This window comes from Macadamia integrifolia, chromosome 6, assembly GCF_013358625.1.
Source record: "Macadamia integrifolia cultivar HAES 741 chromosome 6, SCU_Mint_v3, whole genome shotgun sequence".
Taxonomy (NCBI): Eukaryota; Viridiplantae; Streptophyta; class Magnoliopsida; order Proteales; family Proteaceae; genus Macadamia; species Macadamia integrifolia.
Window position 1 is genome coordinate 26,237,411 of NC_056562.1, and position 20,610 is coordinate 26,258,020.

At 38.7% G+C, this 20,610-nt stretch overlaps 1 protein-coding gene across 2 annotated transcripts in view; it reads left to right on the plus strand.

Moving 5' to 3' along the window:
• LOC122081344 (protein arginine N-methyltransferase 1.5) overlaps positions 1-20,610 on the plus strand; it is a 54,660-nt gene that overhangs the window by 16,316 nt on the left and 17,734 nt on the right. For both annotated transcript variants that reach the window (XR_006141068.1, XM_042648419.1), the window contains exons 3-15: positions 296-405; positions 899-988; positions 1,088-1,153; positions 1,282-1,364; positions 1,480-1,555; positions 1,665-1,751; positions 5,975-6,059; positions 9,639-9,730; positions 9,847-9,882; positions 10,048-10,116; positions 15,987-16,055; positions 16,198-16,251; positions 16,362-16,436. Coding sequence is in view for 1 of the 2 variants with exons in the window: in XM_042648419.1 (XP_042504353.1) it covers positions 296-405; positions 899-988; positions 1,088-1,153; positions 1,282-1,364; positions 1,480-1,555; positions 1,665-1,751; positions 5,975-6,059; positions 9,639-9,730; positions 9,847-9,882; positions 10,048-10,116; positions 15,987-16,055; positions 16,198-16,251; positions 16,362-16,436 (992 nt within the window). In the remaining variant the exon portion in view is untranslated. The remainder of the gene's footprint in view (positions 1-295; positions 406-898; positions 989-1,087; positions 1,154-1,281; positions 1,365-1,479; positions 1,556-1,664; positions 1,752-5,974; positions 6,060-9,638; positions 9,731-9,846; positions 9,883-10,047; positions 10,117-15,986; positions 16,056-16,197; positions 16,252-16,361; positions 16,437-20,610) is intronic.

The window sequence follows — 20,610 nt, forward strand, 5'->3', positions numbered from 1 at the left end:
TAGCAGTTCTGGAGCTCTCAGGTGGAAGGGGGTGGAAGTGATTTTTTTCCGGAATGAGTCAAGATTTCACCAAATGACTCGAAGTTTTGCTAAATTTGGACTTCCCCATGTTTGCATTGGATGTTGTTTCAACTCATATTGAAACTGAGATATTTCACTGAAATTTTGACCAAGATGTTGAAATCCGTACCATGAACTTAATTTTTTTTTGTAAACAACCATGAACTGTAATAGTGGTTCTCTTGATATGATGCTTGGAATTCTGTTAACAGTGGATGTATCAATGTTTGTCCAGGCAAGATTAGCTCATGGATTGACCTGGATTCAGAAGATGAAGAGTTTCGCATGGATTCTGAAATGGTTTTAAGACAACAAATAGCATGGGCTTCTCATCTCTCCTTACAGGTATGTATGCGGTATAGCTATAAATCTGTGCTACTGAACTTAGTTCTGACTTCTGAGTTGGAAAGACTTATAATTGTTCTTCGTCAAGGCACTGCTTGACAGCGTTCCTGCATTGAACCCTGACATGGTCTTCTTTTCTTACTTGGAAACGGAGAGGACACTGCGCCACTTGAGTTCCAGTAGAAATATGATTCTGCAGATTCCTTTGGCTGCCACATTTTCTTCCTGATAATGCAGTTTTTGGTGCACTATGAGGATTAGCAATATAATTATATTGATCTAATACTTGAGCCTTTCCACCAGGTTCTTGTGCTTCCCTCGTGATTTAAATTTGAAAAAGCTCAACCTTAGTAATTGTTGAGTTGGTGGTGGGTTCATTTATTGATCTAGTTGAGTTCCAGCCAACCATCTACTTGAATGATGATGGTTGTAAATATCACATTGATTAGAATATTTTTTCCATTAAAACAACTTCATTTTCATGTCATTCCAGGCTTGTCTGCTTCCTCCCCCAAGGGGAGCATCTTGTAGTAACTATGCAAAATGTGTGAATGAAATATTGCAGAATCTTAACAATATGCAGGTAAAACCTTCGATCATACTATCTTATGCTGAAGGCATTTATTGGAGTTCTTTTCCTGTTGTTTCTGGTGATTTTCTTATGATATTTTTATTATAAAAGTTGTGGCTTAGGATTCCATTGCAAAAATCTGAAGACGATGCCATGGATGGGAGCTCCGACCATTTGGTAATTGCTAAATGTTGAGCCATGCACAAATATTTCTCTTTTTAGTACTCTAGCTGCACAAGAGAGAGTTTATAGCAACTTGATCATTGAGATAAAAGTATATTCCCTTTAAACTTTTTGTTTGGCAGAGTGGTGATTCTTGGGAATGGTGGAATGCATTTCGTCTTCTTTGTGAACATCACAGTCAGCTATCAATAGCCCTTGATATATTGTTAGTGAGACAAACTTCTGAATTCTTCTGAACTGTGGTGTCTAGGTAGCTTGTGGCATTCAGGGAGCTTGTAATTATGTTTCAGGAATTGTACTAAATAAATCATGTTCACCAGGAGTTCACTACCCTCTGCGAATTCACTTGGACGTTGGTTTGGCGAGCCTGTTAGGGCTGCTATTGTACATACCAATGTAAATATTTCTTAAGGTTGATTGGTGTGCTATTCTGAAATTTTAGACAAACCATGTGGTATTGCTATAAGTGTCGAGTTCTGATTAACTGCTACTCTCAATTTGACAGACTTTCCTAACAAATGCACGAGGATACCCATGTTTATCAAAACGCCACCAGAAGTTGATGGCTTTGTTTTTTAATCATTCAGTACAGGTAATGCCTTTGCTGCAGTGTGGTGCCTCGTATTGATAGTATCCATATGCCATGGTTTCTAGTTCAGGTGTTGGTTGCCAGTATGTGTCAGACATTAATCTGAGCCAGTATGTTTTTTGTTTACATCACATTTAACAGTTACATGCCGAAATTAGTTAATACACTGGATAATGTAAGACCAGTTTACAGTTAACAAATAGGTACTACCATCACAATAGGATCATGCTAACAACATGAATAAGACCAGTTTACACTTAACAAATAGGTACTACTATGACAATAGGATCATGTTAACAGCATGAATGGGGAGAATGCTTGAATGATCTAATTGATCACACAAAATCTTTATTTATAATAAGCAAGGAAGAAGGAAAATTACAACTACTCACAAATCCCCAGTACCATAGCATGAAACTCTGATTCAACACTAGATCTAGCAACCACATTCTGCTTCTTGATGCAGCTGGTGACCTGAGATGGATTTTCTGTCTGATGAACCAGCCCAATCAACATCTATATGAGCTTCAACTCTGAGATGATCATTAAGAAATAAAAGGATCCCTTTCCCTGGAGCTAACTTCAAGTATCTCAAGACACGTAGAATTGCCTCCATATGGGAGGAATAGGGATCATGCATAAATTGACTCACCAAGATAACAGCCACAACAATATCAGGCTGCGTATGAGAGAGATATATCAGTTTTCCTACCAACCTTTGGTAATGGCCTTTGCCATCCGGTTCACCCTCTTTTTCCTTGAGCCAACTACTAGCTTCTGTAGGAGTATCAGAATGATGGCAACCCAACAAACCTGTCTCGCACAATAGATCAAGGATGTACTTCCTTTAAGAAAGAAAGATGCCTTTGGAAGACCTGGCAACTCCAATCCCAAGAAAATACCTTAGTGTTCCAAGATCCTTTATCTCCAACTATCGGCCAAGAAAGCCCTTGAGACAACCAATCTCAGCACTATCATTTCCTATCACCACGATGTCACATAGACAATGAGCATAGTGACTCTATCACCAGACCTCTTTATAAACAAAGTGTGATCAACATTACTATGCTTATACCCCACTGAGGTCATTGCCTTGTGAAATCTCCCAAACCATGCTTGAGTTGACTGTTTCAATCCATAGAGAGCACGCTTCAATTCACAGACGTTGCCTTGAGTTCCCTCACTAGAGAATCCTAGTGGAATATCCTTGTCCACTTCCTCATCTAGCTCTCTATGGAGGAAATCATTTTTTACATCGAGTTGTTGGAGATCCCACCCCAAATTTATGGCTCATGAGATCAAAAGTCGTACAAAAGTCAGTTTGGCGACCCGTGCAAATGTATCCTGGTAGTTGATCAGTTTGGCGACCTGTGCAAATGTCTCCTGGTAGTCGATTCCGTATGTCTGAGTAAACCCTTTAGCCACAAGCCTAGCTTTGTACCTGCCCACTGAACCATCTATTTTTTGCTTCAGTAGGAACATCCGCTTACACCCAACTGGGGAGGAAGAGTCACAAGTTCCCAAATATAATTCTTTTTCATGGCTCCGATTTCTTTCACCATCGCTGCTTTCCATTTTTCATCTGCAAATGCTTCCCGCCAATTTTGAGGGACACGAACAGAAGAAAGTGATGACACAAAAGTACGACTGGAAGGGGAAAGAGAATCACAAGAAACAACATGGGATATGGGGTGTTGAGAGTTCAAGTCCTAATACCTTATCCAAATTAAGGTTTTAGGAGAAAACCCTAACTTTGGAAGAAGATGAAGATCACACACACAACCTTGGTAGATGGGGCCAGAGGGATGGTCGATCTCCTCTGTAGGGATGAGGAGGGTCTCCTTCAAATATCAATTGATTCTGAGAGAGGGAACCCAAAAATCGATTGGTCAGGGTTTTGGGAGAAAACCCTAATTTTTGGAGAATCACTAGTGAAAATGGGCTTCAATCTTGCAAGTAGTGATGAGTCCTTCCAGGTTGTTGTACTTGATCTTCAATAGGTCGAGATTTGTTCTTAGGAGTGTGAAGAAACGAACTCCAAGAAGTGGAGAATACAAAATTTCAGAGTGGGGAAGAACCCTAATCAATTCTTGCAGGGTTTTGGGGTTTGAACATTAGGTAATGTATAGGACAACAACTAGATTCATATGAATCATCTCATTAGTGCTGCCATATGAGGAATTAGGGAGACAAAGGTGGGAGAGGATGGAGGCTTGCGATGAAGATGGAAGGTGAGAAGATGGAGGCTTGCGATTTTGGGAAGAAGAGGAGAAGGCTGAAAAACCCTAGATCAGAAAAATAGGCTGTGATACCATGTTAACAGCATGAATGCGGAGAATGCTTGAATGATCTAATTGTTCACACAACCCCTTTATTTATAATAAGCAAGGAAGAAGGAAAATTACAAGTATGCCCCCCTTCAGATGACCATCATTAAATAGTGTCGGTGGAAGGGGGAAAAGGCCAATTTGCCACTGCGGCACTTAACTACATATTCTAACAGATCACCATGTGATAAGATCAGTAGGTCACTGCAAGTCAGCAATAATACCAATAACAGAACTGACAGTACACTTAACAGTGAGCATCAGAACATGTAAACTCCTAAACACCCAACAAAGTTAAAAACTCTGCTGATTTTTAATCACAGGAACATAAACAAAACTAGAACTCGAAGGGACTGTAACAGTGCAGCTTCTGATGTCCAGCAGAAATAATAGAGGATTAAACTGATCTTCGTTCCTTCTCAGATGTGGTTATATCACAGAACAAAGAAATAGAAACTAGGAACAAAACAGAAAATAAAGAAGAAGGGGGTAGATGGTTTTGAGTCTCTCACTCACACCTAGCCTCTCACCTCAGTACTCTCTACTACACTGTTTCACAGTCATTGGTTAAAGTCTGTATTTATACTTCATTAATTGTGCCTTATTGCAAATAAAAGAGGTTTCCTATGTTGAGTTCTTCAGTATTCCAAGAAGTGGAATTGTCGTCAAAGTTTCATATTTTGAATGTGAATCATGTTTAAGGTATGAAGTAGGAAGGTGCCCTTTGAGGCTTACATTTTCCGTCCTTGATAACTCGAATTTTTAAACCCGGGAGGGGGGGGGTGGGGTAATGATGTGGAACCAGGGCAGTAAAGGAGAAAATTGTTCTTGGCTTGTTGTGGTTTCACCTTTCTACCAACGGCTAGCGTATTTATAATCTGTGTGCTCATACTTTGGTTTTTTATTTCTGCGGACTTTCTAGTTTTTGTTCTCTTTTTGTAATCCTGATTCTCAATTGTAAATCAGAATTCTCCTCATAACTCTTTCTTGGTTTCTCTCATTCCATCCTACATCACATGTTATGTGATTTCATTTCAAATTTTACCCTATACTGCCTTATTATAAATCCTAATTCCAGGAGACATTTCTTTTGTATAGATGTTTGGGTTGTCTGACTGGCCTAACGACCCAAAATGCCAGTAGAGGTTGTATATAGTACAGAATCTGAAAAGCATTGATTAACACTGTATAAACTCCTTATAAAGTTGGCATAGCAATTCTCATCAGTATGACAACAAGGGGCACGAGCCCTCGGAATTCATAAGGTGTCTCTTCTGGATTTGGAAGGGGCAATTTTTCTTTCGTTTGATTACCCTTCTGGTTTCCCATGCGATGAAGATTCTTTTTCTATTCTTCCCATACATATCAGAGCATTTAGGATCTTTAACTAGTTCTTATGTTCTTTTTTCTTTTTCACATCTGTAAATATTGCCAACATAAAAAAAAATTAAAATTAAAATTAGCCTTTTCTATTTTGTTTTGATGGTAGATATTAAAATAGTATTGTTTTATTGATCATTTCATGCCATGGTGATTGAGAAATTGATTTTAAGGTGATTGATATGGTTATAATTGATGTTCGCTTGCAATGTTACTGCTGATGGTTGAATTTCATATTCTTTGAACTTTGAGCATTTTTTGTTCAACCTTCTGTTGGTCTGGGATAAATATTGTTCAACCAGGTCGTTTATCATAACCAGTCTTTGTACTTTTTTTTTCCGGGTTGAATCCTTTACCCAGCACTGGTTCTCTGTACATGCTTTTTGTGGGATCCTTCTCTATTTCTTGCCTTAATATTATAGCAGATGTGGTTGGATTTCTCTGATTTTTTTGTTTTTTTTTGGCCACTCGTACTCTGTGGAGGTTATTAATCGTTGCACTTGGAAATTAATTTCCCAGGTAGTGATTTCTGGAAAACCAGTGCACGACATTCCCGTGGGTGGCTCAGAACTTACAGCTAATCATACAGATAATTATGTTGAAGGTAAGTTCTGATGATACTGATTATTTTCTTGTTAAAGGCTGTTCAACTTTTTAGCAGAAATGTCTCTGGGTCACACATGTTTGTGAATTGTCAGAGAAATGAATTTTGATAAACTTGAGACATCATACATTTTATTTTACAGATTAAGAAAATATTCTACAAAATTGTCGAAGCATACTTCCCTATTGAACTTTCTCGCTAGCCTAAGTTGGTGCTGCATGTATACAAATCATTCTTTTGACAACTTGGTAAATTTGGTGATCATATTCCCATAACTGATTTATAGTCCTCTTTGGTGCCAATATCACCTTGTCCACTCCCGTCAAAAAAAAAAAAGAAAATAAGATTTTGGGCCAAGGGTAAATTGATATAAACCTAATGTAGGACATAGTTCCTTAAAAAGCAGAGATAAATCTCTCTCTTTGATTTCACATTGCTTCATTGATGTATGACAGTGCAAGTCTTTGAACACCTGGCGCTGGACTAGTAGAAATAGGTGGTGGCAAAGGATTAAGAATCTTTTTTGGTGGGAAGAACAAGTGATAATTGTGAAATCTCCAAGCTTCAGTGCATGACCACTACGTTAGAAAACAGCCATCGCAACTAGTCCACAACTAGCTTTTTTAACAGCCTTAAAACAGCTCCTTAAGTACTTTTGTTTTCATTCTGTTGGGGCCCATGCATGTTAAGTCACTTAGGCACATATCAGCCCCATCTGTTGGATCTTGTTTTATTTAACTCTTTCTAATTCTTCCATTTCGTGTACTGTTTGGATTGTTGTGTTTCTGTCCCATGGGCTTTGTGTTCTATTAACCCTATCTAATCTACCCTAGAACACATCAATTGGTATCACGGCTATGGCCAGCAGTGATCCACAGTCTTTCCAGTACCTTAGCATTGATGACAAATTCAATCACCTCAAAGAGATTATGACATAACTTAATGTGCTACCAACATGGGACAACAGTGTATGGAGCCCCTACTAATGCTAGTCCAAGGCCTTGAGAAGGTGCACATGTGTACTCTACAGCAAATATGGAGCCTAATAATTCTAGTCCTAGACCTCGAGATGATGCACATGTGTACTTTATGGGAAATAACTTCATAAGTACTCACCGGGAATCTCAAAGGATAGTAGTACAGTCACCTCCTCCATAGCCGCAGCCTACTTTTGAAGACCCTGTGCATGCCTATCTTGTGGCGGTCACTCCCAACCAACTTATCAGGGATGACTACCACAAAGTGAAGTTGGAGCTGAAATAAAACAATGGACAACAGTACCCTAATGTTTTATATGACTTGTGTTGTTTCGATGAGCGATAGAGCCCCGGAAGTTACAACTTCCTCGTGCTATGTTAATTGGTGACATTGGTTCTGCTCCTCAATGGTGGAGGAACCATGAAAAGAGAATGCAAAGACTCGATGCTGCCATCACAACATGGGGAGACATGAAAGAGGCCTTGAAAGATAGATAACTACCCCAAACTTTTCAGGCACAGTTACATGACAAGCTGAACTCCCTTCCAACAAGTTGCAATGTCAGCAGCTGAAAAGATGGATTAGTTCCATGCCTTGTATCACGTACGGGTGTCGAGGAGAATAATGACCAGCTGACATCCTGCTTCAATTTGGGATTAGTTCAATGCCTTTTATTTGAAAATTGTATTAGATTGCTCACATTTGGGTGTGGGGCCCAGTTCTTGCTGCAAATTAAGTTAGGGAGTCTTTTAATACTTTTAAGAGTCTTTTTGTTACGAAGTCTATCTTGATTAGACTTCTAATTTTTCTCAAAAAAATTTTATTGGGCTATTTTCTCTCTCTCTCTCCCTTTGATTGATTGAATGAATAAAAACTGTTTTGAGTAGGTGATGCGTGAGAGCTCCTCTTCCCCCTCCTCTTGATCTCTCTCTGTCTCTCTTTTCCCCATGACTCTGATTTCTCCCCCATTCTTGTGGCTCCTATTGCTAGCAGGTTTTCCCTCTCTTCTGCCTTCTATTCTCTCTTCTCGGTTCCCCTTTCTGTTTTCTCTCTTATGGTGGACTTTCTCAGGTGCTGAAATTAGGGAGTGTTGCTTTCAAATATTCTACTCAGTTGCTGATCTGCCGAACCGGCAACTATATTTTTCTGGGGTTTCCTGCTAGCCAAGTACTTTTCAGATCTTAGATTATTATTCTGTTATTAAATCAGAATCATCTTATCAGTCTACTTCATATACTGTTTATCTGTTTTCTCATTTCTGCTGGTTTTATTTCTGCTAAACCAGAACCTAGTTAGACAGCCTAATTCCTGAAGTGTTCCTGGATTACACTCCTTACAACCTTGGCCTATTTTAAGCCTATTTGACCTGAAGTTCTGATTCTGAATTAGGACTTGAGGTTTGAGGACTGCAGCAGTAGTCCTATTCCCATACTGTCCTAGTTGTCCTGTACTTATGAAACTATTATTTTCTTTCAAGTGGAATCCAAATCTCCTAATTTCAACTGAAGTCTAGGGTTTTGGGAAAATTGGTATCAGAGACGAAGATTTTGGTCTTGGGTGAGGGTGATAAGTAAGCTTTTAAATGAGCTGAAATTCAGGCTGAACGGATTAGCTTTCACCTTCAAAAATCAGACGTGAATGAAAGTGTTTGAAAGAATCCAATTTTCAGTTGCATTATTCATTGCTCCATTTGATCTAGTGGAGCACCTTGTTGGTCGGGATTTCTGGTCCTGTTGGTTGTTCTCTACATTTTCGTTTTAGAGTAAAGGTTTTATTGGTGGGCACCTGGGTGAAATGTATGGGTGGACATACCTAGTTGTGCCATATGGAAGGCTGGTGTGTTAATTCAGATGTTTGACATTTGGGGAACTGTCTGGGGGAGGCATGTGTCAAATTCAATCATTTATGCTGCCATATATGTCCATGCGCCCACAGTTTTGGATTTTTTAATGAACTATTTTTTCGTGTTGCCAACTCCATAGTAGTTTGGGTTGGAACTTCACATGTGAGTGCAAGGGATATTTGAGTCTATATGCCAACAAAATTTCAGCACCATCTGACCTGTCATGTGGCTGTACGCTTTGAGAAATTTTGTGTCAGTGTGCCACACATAAATGCTTCCTTCTTTTTGTGAAGGTTCTTGTTGCTCCTTGAAAAAAAAAAGAAGATCAAAATGTTATTGCCATTCAACAAAAGAATACCTTACTGAAGATTGTTATAATTTACTAGAGTCAGTGAAGTATCATAAACCGTAAATAACCCTTAAAGAAGACCAGAGTTGTCCCATTAATCCCAGTCATTGACCATGTATTCTTGATAAGGGAAAGGATCCCAATGGAATGCCCATAACAACCAAATTCTCTTTCGGCTTGGTTATATATATTTTTCTACATTGATTCTTTTCCTCAATTTTTTTTTTGTGTGCAACTCATAATTGTTGTAGTTTACAAATTATTCTCAGGATGATTTTCTGTATATCCTGGATCTTGAATTGGTAGGCAATCTTATTTTTTATATTTGATGTGTCTTTGGTTTGTTATGCATAATTGATAGTGTCAAGAATAGTAAGGGTTATAGTTTTAAGGATTATCATGTACTTAGGTATAGCAAGACATCCATTGCGGTCATACTTGGACTATGTTGGGTACCTCTACCAGAGGATGGAACCACTGCCTGAGCAAGAACGTTTTGAGGTGCGTTGCCCATCCTCCCTTCCCTCTCTCCCACACCCCCACACAGCATATGTGCATATTTTATAAAAGATTCTCATACTTTTATTTTTTTTCTAACTCTAAATTCTTAATGCCAGCTTGGTTACCGGGATTTCTTACAATCTCCCTTGCAGGTAATAGCTTATGTTTCTTATTTTGCTTTCTATTTACTGTTAAATATGGAAATTTCAACCTGTTTATTAGATTTTCCTTCTTGTCCATGTTAGTGCCTCTAACCTGGCTTTTTTCCCCCTTAAAAAAATCTCATTCGAACTTCTTTTCCCCCAATCTTGATACAGCCTCTAATGGATAATCTGGAGGCCCAAACTTATGAGACATTCGAGAAAGATACAGTAAAATACTTGCAGGTTTGAATCTGTATTGCTATTGTATTTGTCATTTTACTGCCCCTATAGGTTTTTCTGGCCACATTATCTGTAAAAGTGTAAGTTTGTGTTTTCAAATGCTCGCGATTTTGACCTTGCATTATAGAATTTTAAAGAGATAACTGGACCAAAAGTGGAGACTGTTCTGGGTAACTGTTGTTCAAATGGAAATAAGTATTCTGCAAAACACCTCAAAATATGCCAAGTGAGTGTAGTACAATTATTATTAAACATATCCAGGAACCATTGATTTTATTTTTGCAATAGAAATATCGACTCTTTTTTTTTTCTTTTGGGGGCGGGGGTTCGATTTTAATTGTTCTGGGATCAACTGTAGAGCTTAATCGTGATTTGGTATTGATCAGTGCTCTCAAGTTACCAAAAAACCTAGAGAAGAAATCCTTTTGTTGATTGCTAAACACCATCATGTTACCCCTGGATCACAAGAAAGTCTCTTCATAATCTACACCCTCCCTTTGGGTATATCCCTTCACCATAAGGCTTGCCGTATACTTGTCAATTGAACCATTTGCCTTGCATTTAACTAAGGTGTAAACTCGTCGGTTTAGACCGGTTTCGGGGTGAGAATTAGTGAACCTAAAACATGATCTAATAAGGGACATTGGTTTCGGTTATGTTATTGTTTGATTATGGTTTCCTATCGGTGTGCTTTTGGGTTGTTTTTGGTTTCTTGTTGAGGACCACTTGCATAAGCCAGAGCCCGGAGTCTCAATTCTTTGCACTTCTGTTACTATTAACCAAAGTATTTTAGATTTTAAATTTAGAAGTCACATGGGCAACTCTCGTTAAGAGAATCTTGTGTGTAGTTTGGGATACATAATGACCAAGTATAGTTTACTTGTAGTTTTAGAACTTGCAGTTAGTTTTTAGTTAAAAAAGAAATCTCAATTGGGAAATAACATGTTGCTATTTCGATAGGTTGATGTTGGTTTTATTCGATTCGGTCTGGTGTCGGGTTATTTTGGTTTTTGGTTTGGACCAGTTTTGGTTTGGGGTCGTACTACCCCAGTTCAAAACATGATCCGATAGGCCATTTCGGTTTTGGTTTGGTTTCGGTTGGTTTCAGCCTGCATAACCGGTTTGATCCCAGTTTTGACACCCCTACGTTTAACCTTGAAAACTCATTTGTTTCTGATGGTCTTATCCCTAGGAGGAAGGTCAACTAACCCACATAATTTTTATTTTTTTGACGAATAAACAATTAAAAAATGCAAGGGGAAGAATATACAAAGGGGGAAAGAAGGGGATGGCATCAAGCCGCATGGGAAAAACTTTCAGAAGAAACAGGGGGCAAAAAAACAAGCAAACAAGCCATACAACCGGTGATACAACCATCAAAGCACATACTTGTTGTTACTCATAGAACTAAGTTCATCCTCCATAGCAATTTGCCACCTTATCCTTAGCAGCTGAGGAGAGCGCCTCTCGTATAGAAGCATACTCTTCATCTTTTGGAACATAAATCGAGTTTCCACTTCAGTCTCAAAATGATAATGGGGAATGCACCCACGAGTGCTCCTATGCATAAGGGAATTCTAATCTAGTGGTACACTGCCGTTGGCTGGTACAGTGTAACTAGGTTGACGACTCACTGTCTCTGACGATTACAAGTGTAGATTTCCCATCCTCGCCAAAAGTAGGTGAGATGTTTTTTCGTCATCCTCCATCTCAAAGATGTCGAGATCCCTACTGGTGTCACTAATGCTAGGAAGTTCTATCTCAATAAAATCGACATCACGTGACTTTATCTCGGTCATTCCTCCATTAAGGTGCTCACCGTACATAGTGTAACCCTTAAAGTTGTTGGAATATCTTATAAAGATCTGTTTCCAAGTTCGAGGGCCAAGCTTCCCAAACTTAAAAGGTGTGTTGTGAACGTAAACTGTTGACCCCAATGGTCACATATTTCTCGGGGTGGAAGGAATTGACTGTGAAGGCACCAGGTTAAGGATGTAGGCAACATTCAAAAGCGTGTCCCTAAAATGATATTGGGAGGTTGGCCTGCGCCACAATCAACCAGCCATTTCTAATTTCACTAAAAAATACCCCTACAATGTCTAAAAGTGTCCTATTCCTTCTCTCCGCTTCCACATTTTGCTGCAGAGTATGAGAAATTGTCAATTTCCTGCATATCCAATTCTTTTCACATAGTTCTTTAAACTGCTTATATATCTATTTGCACCCTCGATTAGTTTGCATAGTCTTTAAACTATTTCTCAATTGATTTTCAACATCTGCCACAAAGAAGCAATCTAATGTCTAGTAGTAGTGAGCGATCAGGTAGACATAACTATATCGCGAATTATTATCTATTGAAGTGAGAGAGTATGAGGCGCATGGTGTAACACTCTTAGGTCCAAAGAAATCCGTGTGTACAAACTCTATAGGATGAGGTACTTGTATTGCCTTCTCGAAAGGATTCCGATGAGCCTTACCTGCTTGACAGGGTTTGCACGTAGGGAGGTCGACTTTAGTGAGTGTGCCTAATAGGCCTACGTTAGCTAACCTAGCCATCTTATCTCGACTTATGTATCCAAGTTTAGCATGCCAAGTAATAGATTCAGAATTGTCACATGCATTAACCACATAAAAAGCCGATGAATTAGAATCAATTAAATCTAATTTAAAGAATCTATCAATAATGAGTCAATATCCAAATAGAATATCACTCATATAAAGCTCCAATGTACTATCGTTAATATAGAAAGAATATTCTAAAGGCAATAATGCAAAATATTAAAGTAGATTATGCTGAATATCCAGTGCATAGAGCATGTCGTGAAGAAGTAAGGTGCACCTAGTGTGCATCTTGAGTTGATAGGTATCAACTCCTCGAACTACTTCACAAGTTTTGTTCCCCATGAACACACAATGATCTAGTCGGAACTCTATGATAATCTACGAAGCTCGTGGAGTGACTCTGTAACTATCAACAACAACAAGAAGAATCAACAACACCCCAAAGCTGCAAACAAAGAAGAAGCGGACTTGTAGAACTACATAATTTCAGAAGAAGCAGCAGAACTACAGAAGAAGGAGAAGAAGTAGAACTACAGAAGGAGAACTGTAGAACTTTAGAAGAGGAAAAAAAAAACACATAAAACCGTGACTCTGTGAGAGATGAGTGCCATGGCTGCCGCCAACGAAGCTCCTCTGCTCCAGCAAGAATCTCGCCTATGCCCTACCATAGTATTGTGAGATGATGAGAGTCTGAGATATGAGTGTTTGAGTGCTGCTCTTGCCTTTGGTTGCTCTCTTGATTGCCGGATGGACGAGGAAGTGAGGAACGAGGGTTACCCACTTGCCATTGAAAAGGAGAGAAAAAAAGGAGACATGTCACTCGATTTTTCTCACTTTTCAATTCCCCTCTTTTGTTTCACGATTTCCCCCACTCTCCCACTTTTTTTTTTCCTTTCACTTAAAGAGTTGGTGATCCCATGCATCTCACCCTCTTTAAAATCTGCATTTCATCAAATAAGAAGTTTAGAATTGGAATAAACCAAACAACGTTGGATTTATTTAAAAAAAAAAGGGAAAACATAAATAAGGCACCCACTTTGATGTAAAGAAGTCTTAGGCGCCCATGGCGACACCTTGGACATCAAGGTGCCCCCCGCATTTCGAACGTACACAAAAGCGTTCTTCGCCCAGCCCCTAAAAAAAGCCTGGCCGCCTAGGCGGTGCCTAGGCACTACCTTGACTACTATGAGTGCAACTTAACCATTGCGTGGCTTGCGCCACAGGCTCGCCCACATTGGCAGCCTAATTGTAATGTTGATTAATATTTATAAAAAGGGTGTGTGGCCATGAAGTCTGTCCATCATCTTGGTTTAACCTTATAGTTCTTACATAGCAATTCATCGGACCTTCTAGTTAAAAGGAAATCTATTTGGTTTCTATGAACCCACTTTTAAATGCAATTAATTGCTCCTCTCTCTTTTAAAAGTAAGATTTTACAATGGATAAATCATAAGCAGCAGAAAAATATAAAACTCACATCTCCTCTGCATTCCTCTCTCCGAATATGTATCCTCTATATACACCTTTATAGCCTCTACGATCTCTCCTAACATGTCCATTCAGATCACCTCCTAGAATAAGCTTTTCTCCTAATCTAAAACCTTGCACTAATCCATCCATGTGTTCCCAAAATTGTAACTTACTCATTTCATCTAATCCTACTTGGGGTTTTAGATCTAATTATATTAATAATCTCTTTCTCCATCACAAGCTTGACAACTATAATCCTATATGCAAATCTTTTATCATCCACCACATTATCCTTTAAATCTTTATCCACTACAATGTCCTCTTCATTTCAATTTTATTCCCCGTATACTAATATTTGAAGTCGTCAAAAGCCTTAACTTTTTGAACTTTCCATTTAGTCTCTTGGATATAGGCCATGTCAATCCTTCTTTTTCTCATTAAATCCATCAATTTTAGACTCTTTTACTCATTAAGACCCCATGTTCCAAGATACTAACCTAATCCTACGCTTTTGGACTAGCTTATTTACTCGTCATAATTGAGAACCCTTGCCTACTAAGGGATGCCCTAGCTAACCGTTGCTTAAGTTTTCACAACACTCAGGTCATAGTGTAGCGTGTCATTTATTCTGGAAGGGAACGCCCTAGCATTTCGTTGATAATATAAGGTTGTAGATTCCATGTTAGAAGGGTTTGGCTAGGCTTTTTTCTAGGGGTGGCTGCCAATCTGACGCACCAACCCTCCTTTATCCAGGCTTGGGACCAGCAACAAACACTGGCAGTTATTGTTTATGTGAACAGTGCCATGAACAATAGCCAAAACACTATGTATAATATAAGGTTGTAGATTCCATGTTAGAAGGGTTTGGCTAGGCTTTTTTCTAGGGGCGGCTGCCAATCTGACGCACCAAGCCTCCTTTATCCAGGCTTGGGACCAGCAACAAACACTGGCAGTTACTGTTTATGTGAACAGTGCCATGAACAATAGCCAAAACACTATAGACAAAGCAGAAAAATGATCTGGTGTTAGAAATTTATATAGTTAGTTAGATATTTCTAGTTTTTCGAATCAAACAAATAAAAATGTCTTTCTCATTTGCTGCCACTCAAAACAGAAACTGTAGCATGTGAACAGTGGTATGAACAGTACCCACTGGATTAGAGTTCTATAAAAAATATTCCTATCATTAAGATGGGCCTGCCACAGCTGAAAACGACTCACTATTCCAAGTACAAGAGCAGGAGAGAAAATATAGAGAAAAAATAGGATCTGAAGTCTGAATCGAGGGGATGCTTTGTTTTTGATGCTCTTATACTCTTATACTCTGTTTACTGTGTGTAACCAGATCTTTGTCCATGGTGAGAAATGTTCTAAAACTTGGGAATGGTAAAGGCCATTACCATTCCGATATTGTTGCGGATCAGATTGGATCGGACCGTATTGGACAGATCTACCTCTGTTTATTTTAAAAAAATCAGTTTTTATTATGATTTTACCTTTGGACCATACATGTGTATGGGATCAGAAAGGTCAGGATCAGGGATCGGTCAAGGCCGAGACAATTCCAATCTGACCGATGTTGAGTGATCCGATCTGAGTTTTAGAACCATGATGGTGAGCAAGTCTCTTATCTGATTCTGTTTATGAAACAGGTTGGTTAGTTTCACACCCTCAAACCTGTTTGTGAATTGTTCTGTTGAGTACGATGGGAAATTTCTTCTGACACTTCTGTCTCCCTTTCCTTCCCCTCCTTGACTAATTAAGAGAATATTGAATGTCTGTGGCTTATGTTTTGTTAATTTTTTTGTTCAGAAAATCTAATTTTTAGTTTACATGGACAGTACCAAAGGGCTATATCCAAAGCCTTGCTTGACCGGGTTTCAGATGAGGAAGTATCAACCAGTACTGTTGTAAGACATCATTTGTTTTTTGGAAGTTTTAATGCTACTGGAGATGACCTTTCCTTTCTATTGTTTGTGCAAATCCCATTGTATCTTTATGTTGCAATTGTCAACCATAGCTGAAAATATAGTCCTCATTCCATTTTTCAAGGTACTGATGGTTGTGGGAGCAGGGAGGGGACCTCTTGTTAGAGCATCATTGCAGGTATACTCATTGCTCACGTACCAATGGTGCAGTAGCCACAGAGCTTATTTGGTTGTATGTGTGAGACTTTGAAGCATTTTACCTCTTTTGAACTTTTTCAAATTATGCAGGCAGCTGAAGAAACAGGGCGCAAGCTGAAGATTTACGCTGTGGAGAAAAATCCCAATGCAGTTGTTACGCTTCATGTAAGTTAGAAACTCATTTGCTTAATTTTTGTAGTTTAAACATTTTAACGAAAGATATATTTAGGTGGTAGACACATGTTGGTTTAAAGAGGATCAGGAGTTAAATGCATAATCAAGCATGCCGTATTTCAAACTGGATTTGATTTCTCTTTCTTCCTTCCTGTTCTCAGACTCACTTATTTGGGTAGAGTTTTGTCATTAAGGAGAGTCTATTGCTTGTTAATGTGATTACAAGGATTTTGGTATAGGTGGGGTAGCTTTTTAGTTTTGTCTTGTCAAAGTAAGTAAAGGTTTTTAAACTGAGTAGTTATTTGTGTGTTGTGGAAAATTTTATTATTATTTTTGGTTTATTTGTAGTTTTAATACTTAGTAAGCCTTTCTAGACTATTCCATTTCTTTAGTAAAGTTTGCTTTGTGTGACTGGACATGTATGATATATTTAGGATGACATTAGTTGGGACAAGGAATTAGAAATTTCAAATTTTCATGGGGCTTCAGCTGATGCGAATTACATGTACTCATGTATCCATATACAAATTTTCGAATCTTAGTGCGCTCTTTGAAGGTGGATGACTTTATATTCTTCCATCTCATCTACTTATCATTCGATCTAGGGCTTGCCGTGGTGGTTGGCACTTGGCAGTTCTTCAGGGGCTTGGTCAGTGTCTGAAGTCCCCTTGATGGCATCTAAGTCACAGAACTATTAGTATATTTCCTGCTTTCAAAGAAGGTTGTGGCCCTCTGGGCCCTGATGCAGTTGGGCGATGGAAGGGATCTCTTTGATTTGGAAATTTAATTATTTACTTTCCTTTTTGGTTTAGAAATTAGGTTGTGGTATTTTATTTAGCTTGGATTTTTATTTCAGTTTCTATATAGGCTAGTTTCCATTTTTAATTAGTTACCATTGAGATGCTTTGAGTTTTCCTTTAAGTAGTCATGTAATAAAATATGGAATTTCAGATTTGAAGAATTGAATGAATTTGAATTATTTTTGGGCTTGAACCATGGCTGCCGTGACTGCTTGTGTAGCTCTCTCCCTCCTCTTCCTTTGTTCTATCATCCTCTTTTGGAAGTCTTATTTTTTTCCTCATCTCTTGCTGCTTCTCCCTCATCGATCAAGGTTTTCTGAAGCTCTTGTCCATGTGAGAGCCAAAACTAGTTTTAGGTATGAAATTTAATCCCTTCGCCAGTCCCAGTTGCAGGCTTTGAATCTATTCTGATTTGGGCTGCTGAGGCTTATTGAAGCTGGGTTTATAACCAGCCTGCTATCGCGATCCCATACCTGAACTTTCAGCTCGAGTGCTGCCCTGGTGACAGTTTTTTTTGTCGAAACATCTTCTGCTTCACCGCCTCTGTTCCTTGCCTGAAGGAAGATGATAACCCTCCTTCACGTTTCATTTGTGATTTCTTATTTATTGGTTTAAATAGTTTAGTCTATTCCTCCTTTGCTGAACTTAAGTTTTGTCTTTTTCTTGTCTGTCTTCTTGTGTTAAAGTCTCTTTTTTGTCTTCACTCTCATATCAATGCCCCTCTCATCTCTTATTATTTAGTTGCTGCCCTTATATTTCTCTGTTCCTAATTTATCCATACTTAATAAATCTAATTCTTGTTATGTCCTTCTCCTTTAGCTACCAAGTAATACCATAGAACTTGTGGTTATTTACAACTTTTCCATTCTCTTTATAACCTTTGTTTAATTACAATACTGCCACTACACTTTGGTTATTGAGTTCTCTTATTTGGGTGGGCTTTCAAGTGATCCGATTCCAGCTTTGAAACTCAGATCTGCATCAGGACCCCAATCTGGCCCCTCTGTGGGTCCTGTCCTTGACTCCTTTGTGGGTTCCCTTGTATGACTCCTAGTGGACCCCTTGCACGGAAAAAAATCTTCTTATCTACTTTCTTGTTATTTCTCAGAAAGAATATTTTGACCTTTAAACTAGTTCATTTTTTATTGAATGTTTTCCAGCCATTAGGTACACATCCAACATTATTGACGTAGATAAGTCACTTAATGGGATTATTTTATTGCAAATAAGCCTTGGGTTGGGTTACGTATGTGTTGGGCCTTTGATCCCATGGGTTTTCTTCGTAATGTGCCACTTTAATGGGCCTAAAATATGGGTAGAAAGTAGAAAAACGGGATTTAATTCATTAGTAGTCTTGTTTTGAGTCTATTTCCTTTATTATTTCAGTTTTCTAGTCAGTTTAGGTTTCCCTATTAGTGAATGACTGTTAGTTGCCTATTCCAATTGGGGTTCTAGTCTAGTCCTATTTGGAGTCCAACTCCTATTATTTAATGTCTAATCCTACTTGGAGTAACTCCTAATTATGGTATGACTGCTAATATGCCCTTTATATATAGAGGAGCTTATGTACTCTTATTTCTCTGATTTGAATAAACAAAGATTGCAGTCAATTGCTTCTAAACAGCTGAGATAGCTGTGGGTGAGATGCCCGGGCCGAGATAGCCACCCCATCCACAATTCTCTTGGTTCTTGCGACTTTATTTGATTCAATTTACTGTTCATTGCTTGTTGTTCCTGATTATTGCTGCTGTGAGATTCGAGAAGTTCAGATCTGTCCAGAGTTTTCAGAACCAGCATCGATTCACGAAGGATTTCCACTCTTGAAGCCAACGATCTCTCTCCTAGGTCAGATTTCAAGAAAGCTCATAACTTTGCAACCAATCACCAGAAATTTCTTAAACTTGGGGGTTTTTGTACCCTCCTAGGACCCCACCATTGGCTAGCTTTGCAGCTCCATTGGAGCCACACAGGTCCAGCCGCACCTCTCTCTCTCTCTTTCCCAATCGCAAGGTTTTTTCTCTCTCCTATCGACTTGTGTTTGGGTTGGGTATTGTTGCTTTATTAGTCTAAGGTCTTTGGTGGTTATTTGCTGGTTATTTCTCTGTTGTCCTCCTGGGTTTACTTCTGTTTATTTTTAAACTATTTAGTGAGTCTTGTTTGGGGTTATTAACTGCTGGGGTAGTTTACTTGTAACCTACTTCTGCATTAATTATACCCTGGTTTTTCACCGTAAGTCTCTCTTAATTATCCATTTCAGTCTATGTTAATGATCCAGCACCGTCCCATTAAGCCCCAACCTAATGTCAAACATTATTTGCCCCTTGTTTTTTACTATTCTCGGTACCTACACAGCTTGGTTTCCCTATCCTACTTCCACTGTAACCTAATGTTATTATAGGTTAGGTTGGACTTTGAGCTCTCATTGAACCACAATATTTCTTAAGAAGTTGCTTAATTTTCATGTGTCAGTATGATTTCTGATGCATGTATATCAACATTTGTAATTATCTTCGATATTTATAATTTTAATATTTTTTTTTACGTAAAGTAGAACATTATTTGTTGTAGAATTCTGATTTAGCAATCAATAGGTCTTTACAACTTGCACAAATGAAAGAACTATTGGCAGCATTTATGTATTTGTGACTTTTTCAATTCAATTATACCTACAAATTGTGTAAAGGAATTGAAGCTATTTAGGTACTCAAATATTTTTTAATCCCCCCGTAATCTCCCCTTCAAGGATGATGTGTGGATTGAGGCTTTGTGGTTTCTGGGATTGTGGGCTGGGAAAGTTGGGAGGATAGGTGCCATGTGTTGTTGGATTAGAGGCAAAGATAGTGAATATGAGGGTGTTGGCCTGTTTGGATGGCCAATTTTCCATTGAATGGTTGATTTTCATTTGAGAAAAATAACCCTAATTTTGCATTCAAGTTTACAACTACACCCATGGATCCTTCAAATTTACCAACTCTCCCAGTGCTCCTTCCCCATCCACCTTCCCTGAGAAGAATGATAATCACTGATCATTGCCATCCATGGTGTCTAGGAAAGCTCTGCTTTTATTTTTGTAGCTTTATGAACCACCCACTGATGCTCATGTCTATAAGTAAAATCACTCTTTTCTCCTAGTTTTCTTTCCTGGTTTTATACTTAATTTATAAACATAGCCATCCATAAGAGAGATGGCTGCAACTAGTAGGATGCTTCAAAAAGTAACTGGTAGGCTGCGAAGGGTGTGGGTTGATTTGATGGAGGGTCTTAAGGAAGAAGAGGAAGATCAGAGTGGCTGGGGGAGGGGAATAGCACACACACACTCTCACAGAGCACAAACCAAACAAATTCTCACTTCATTCTTCCATTCA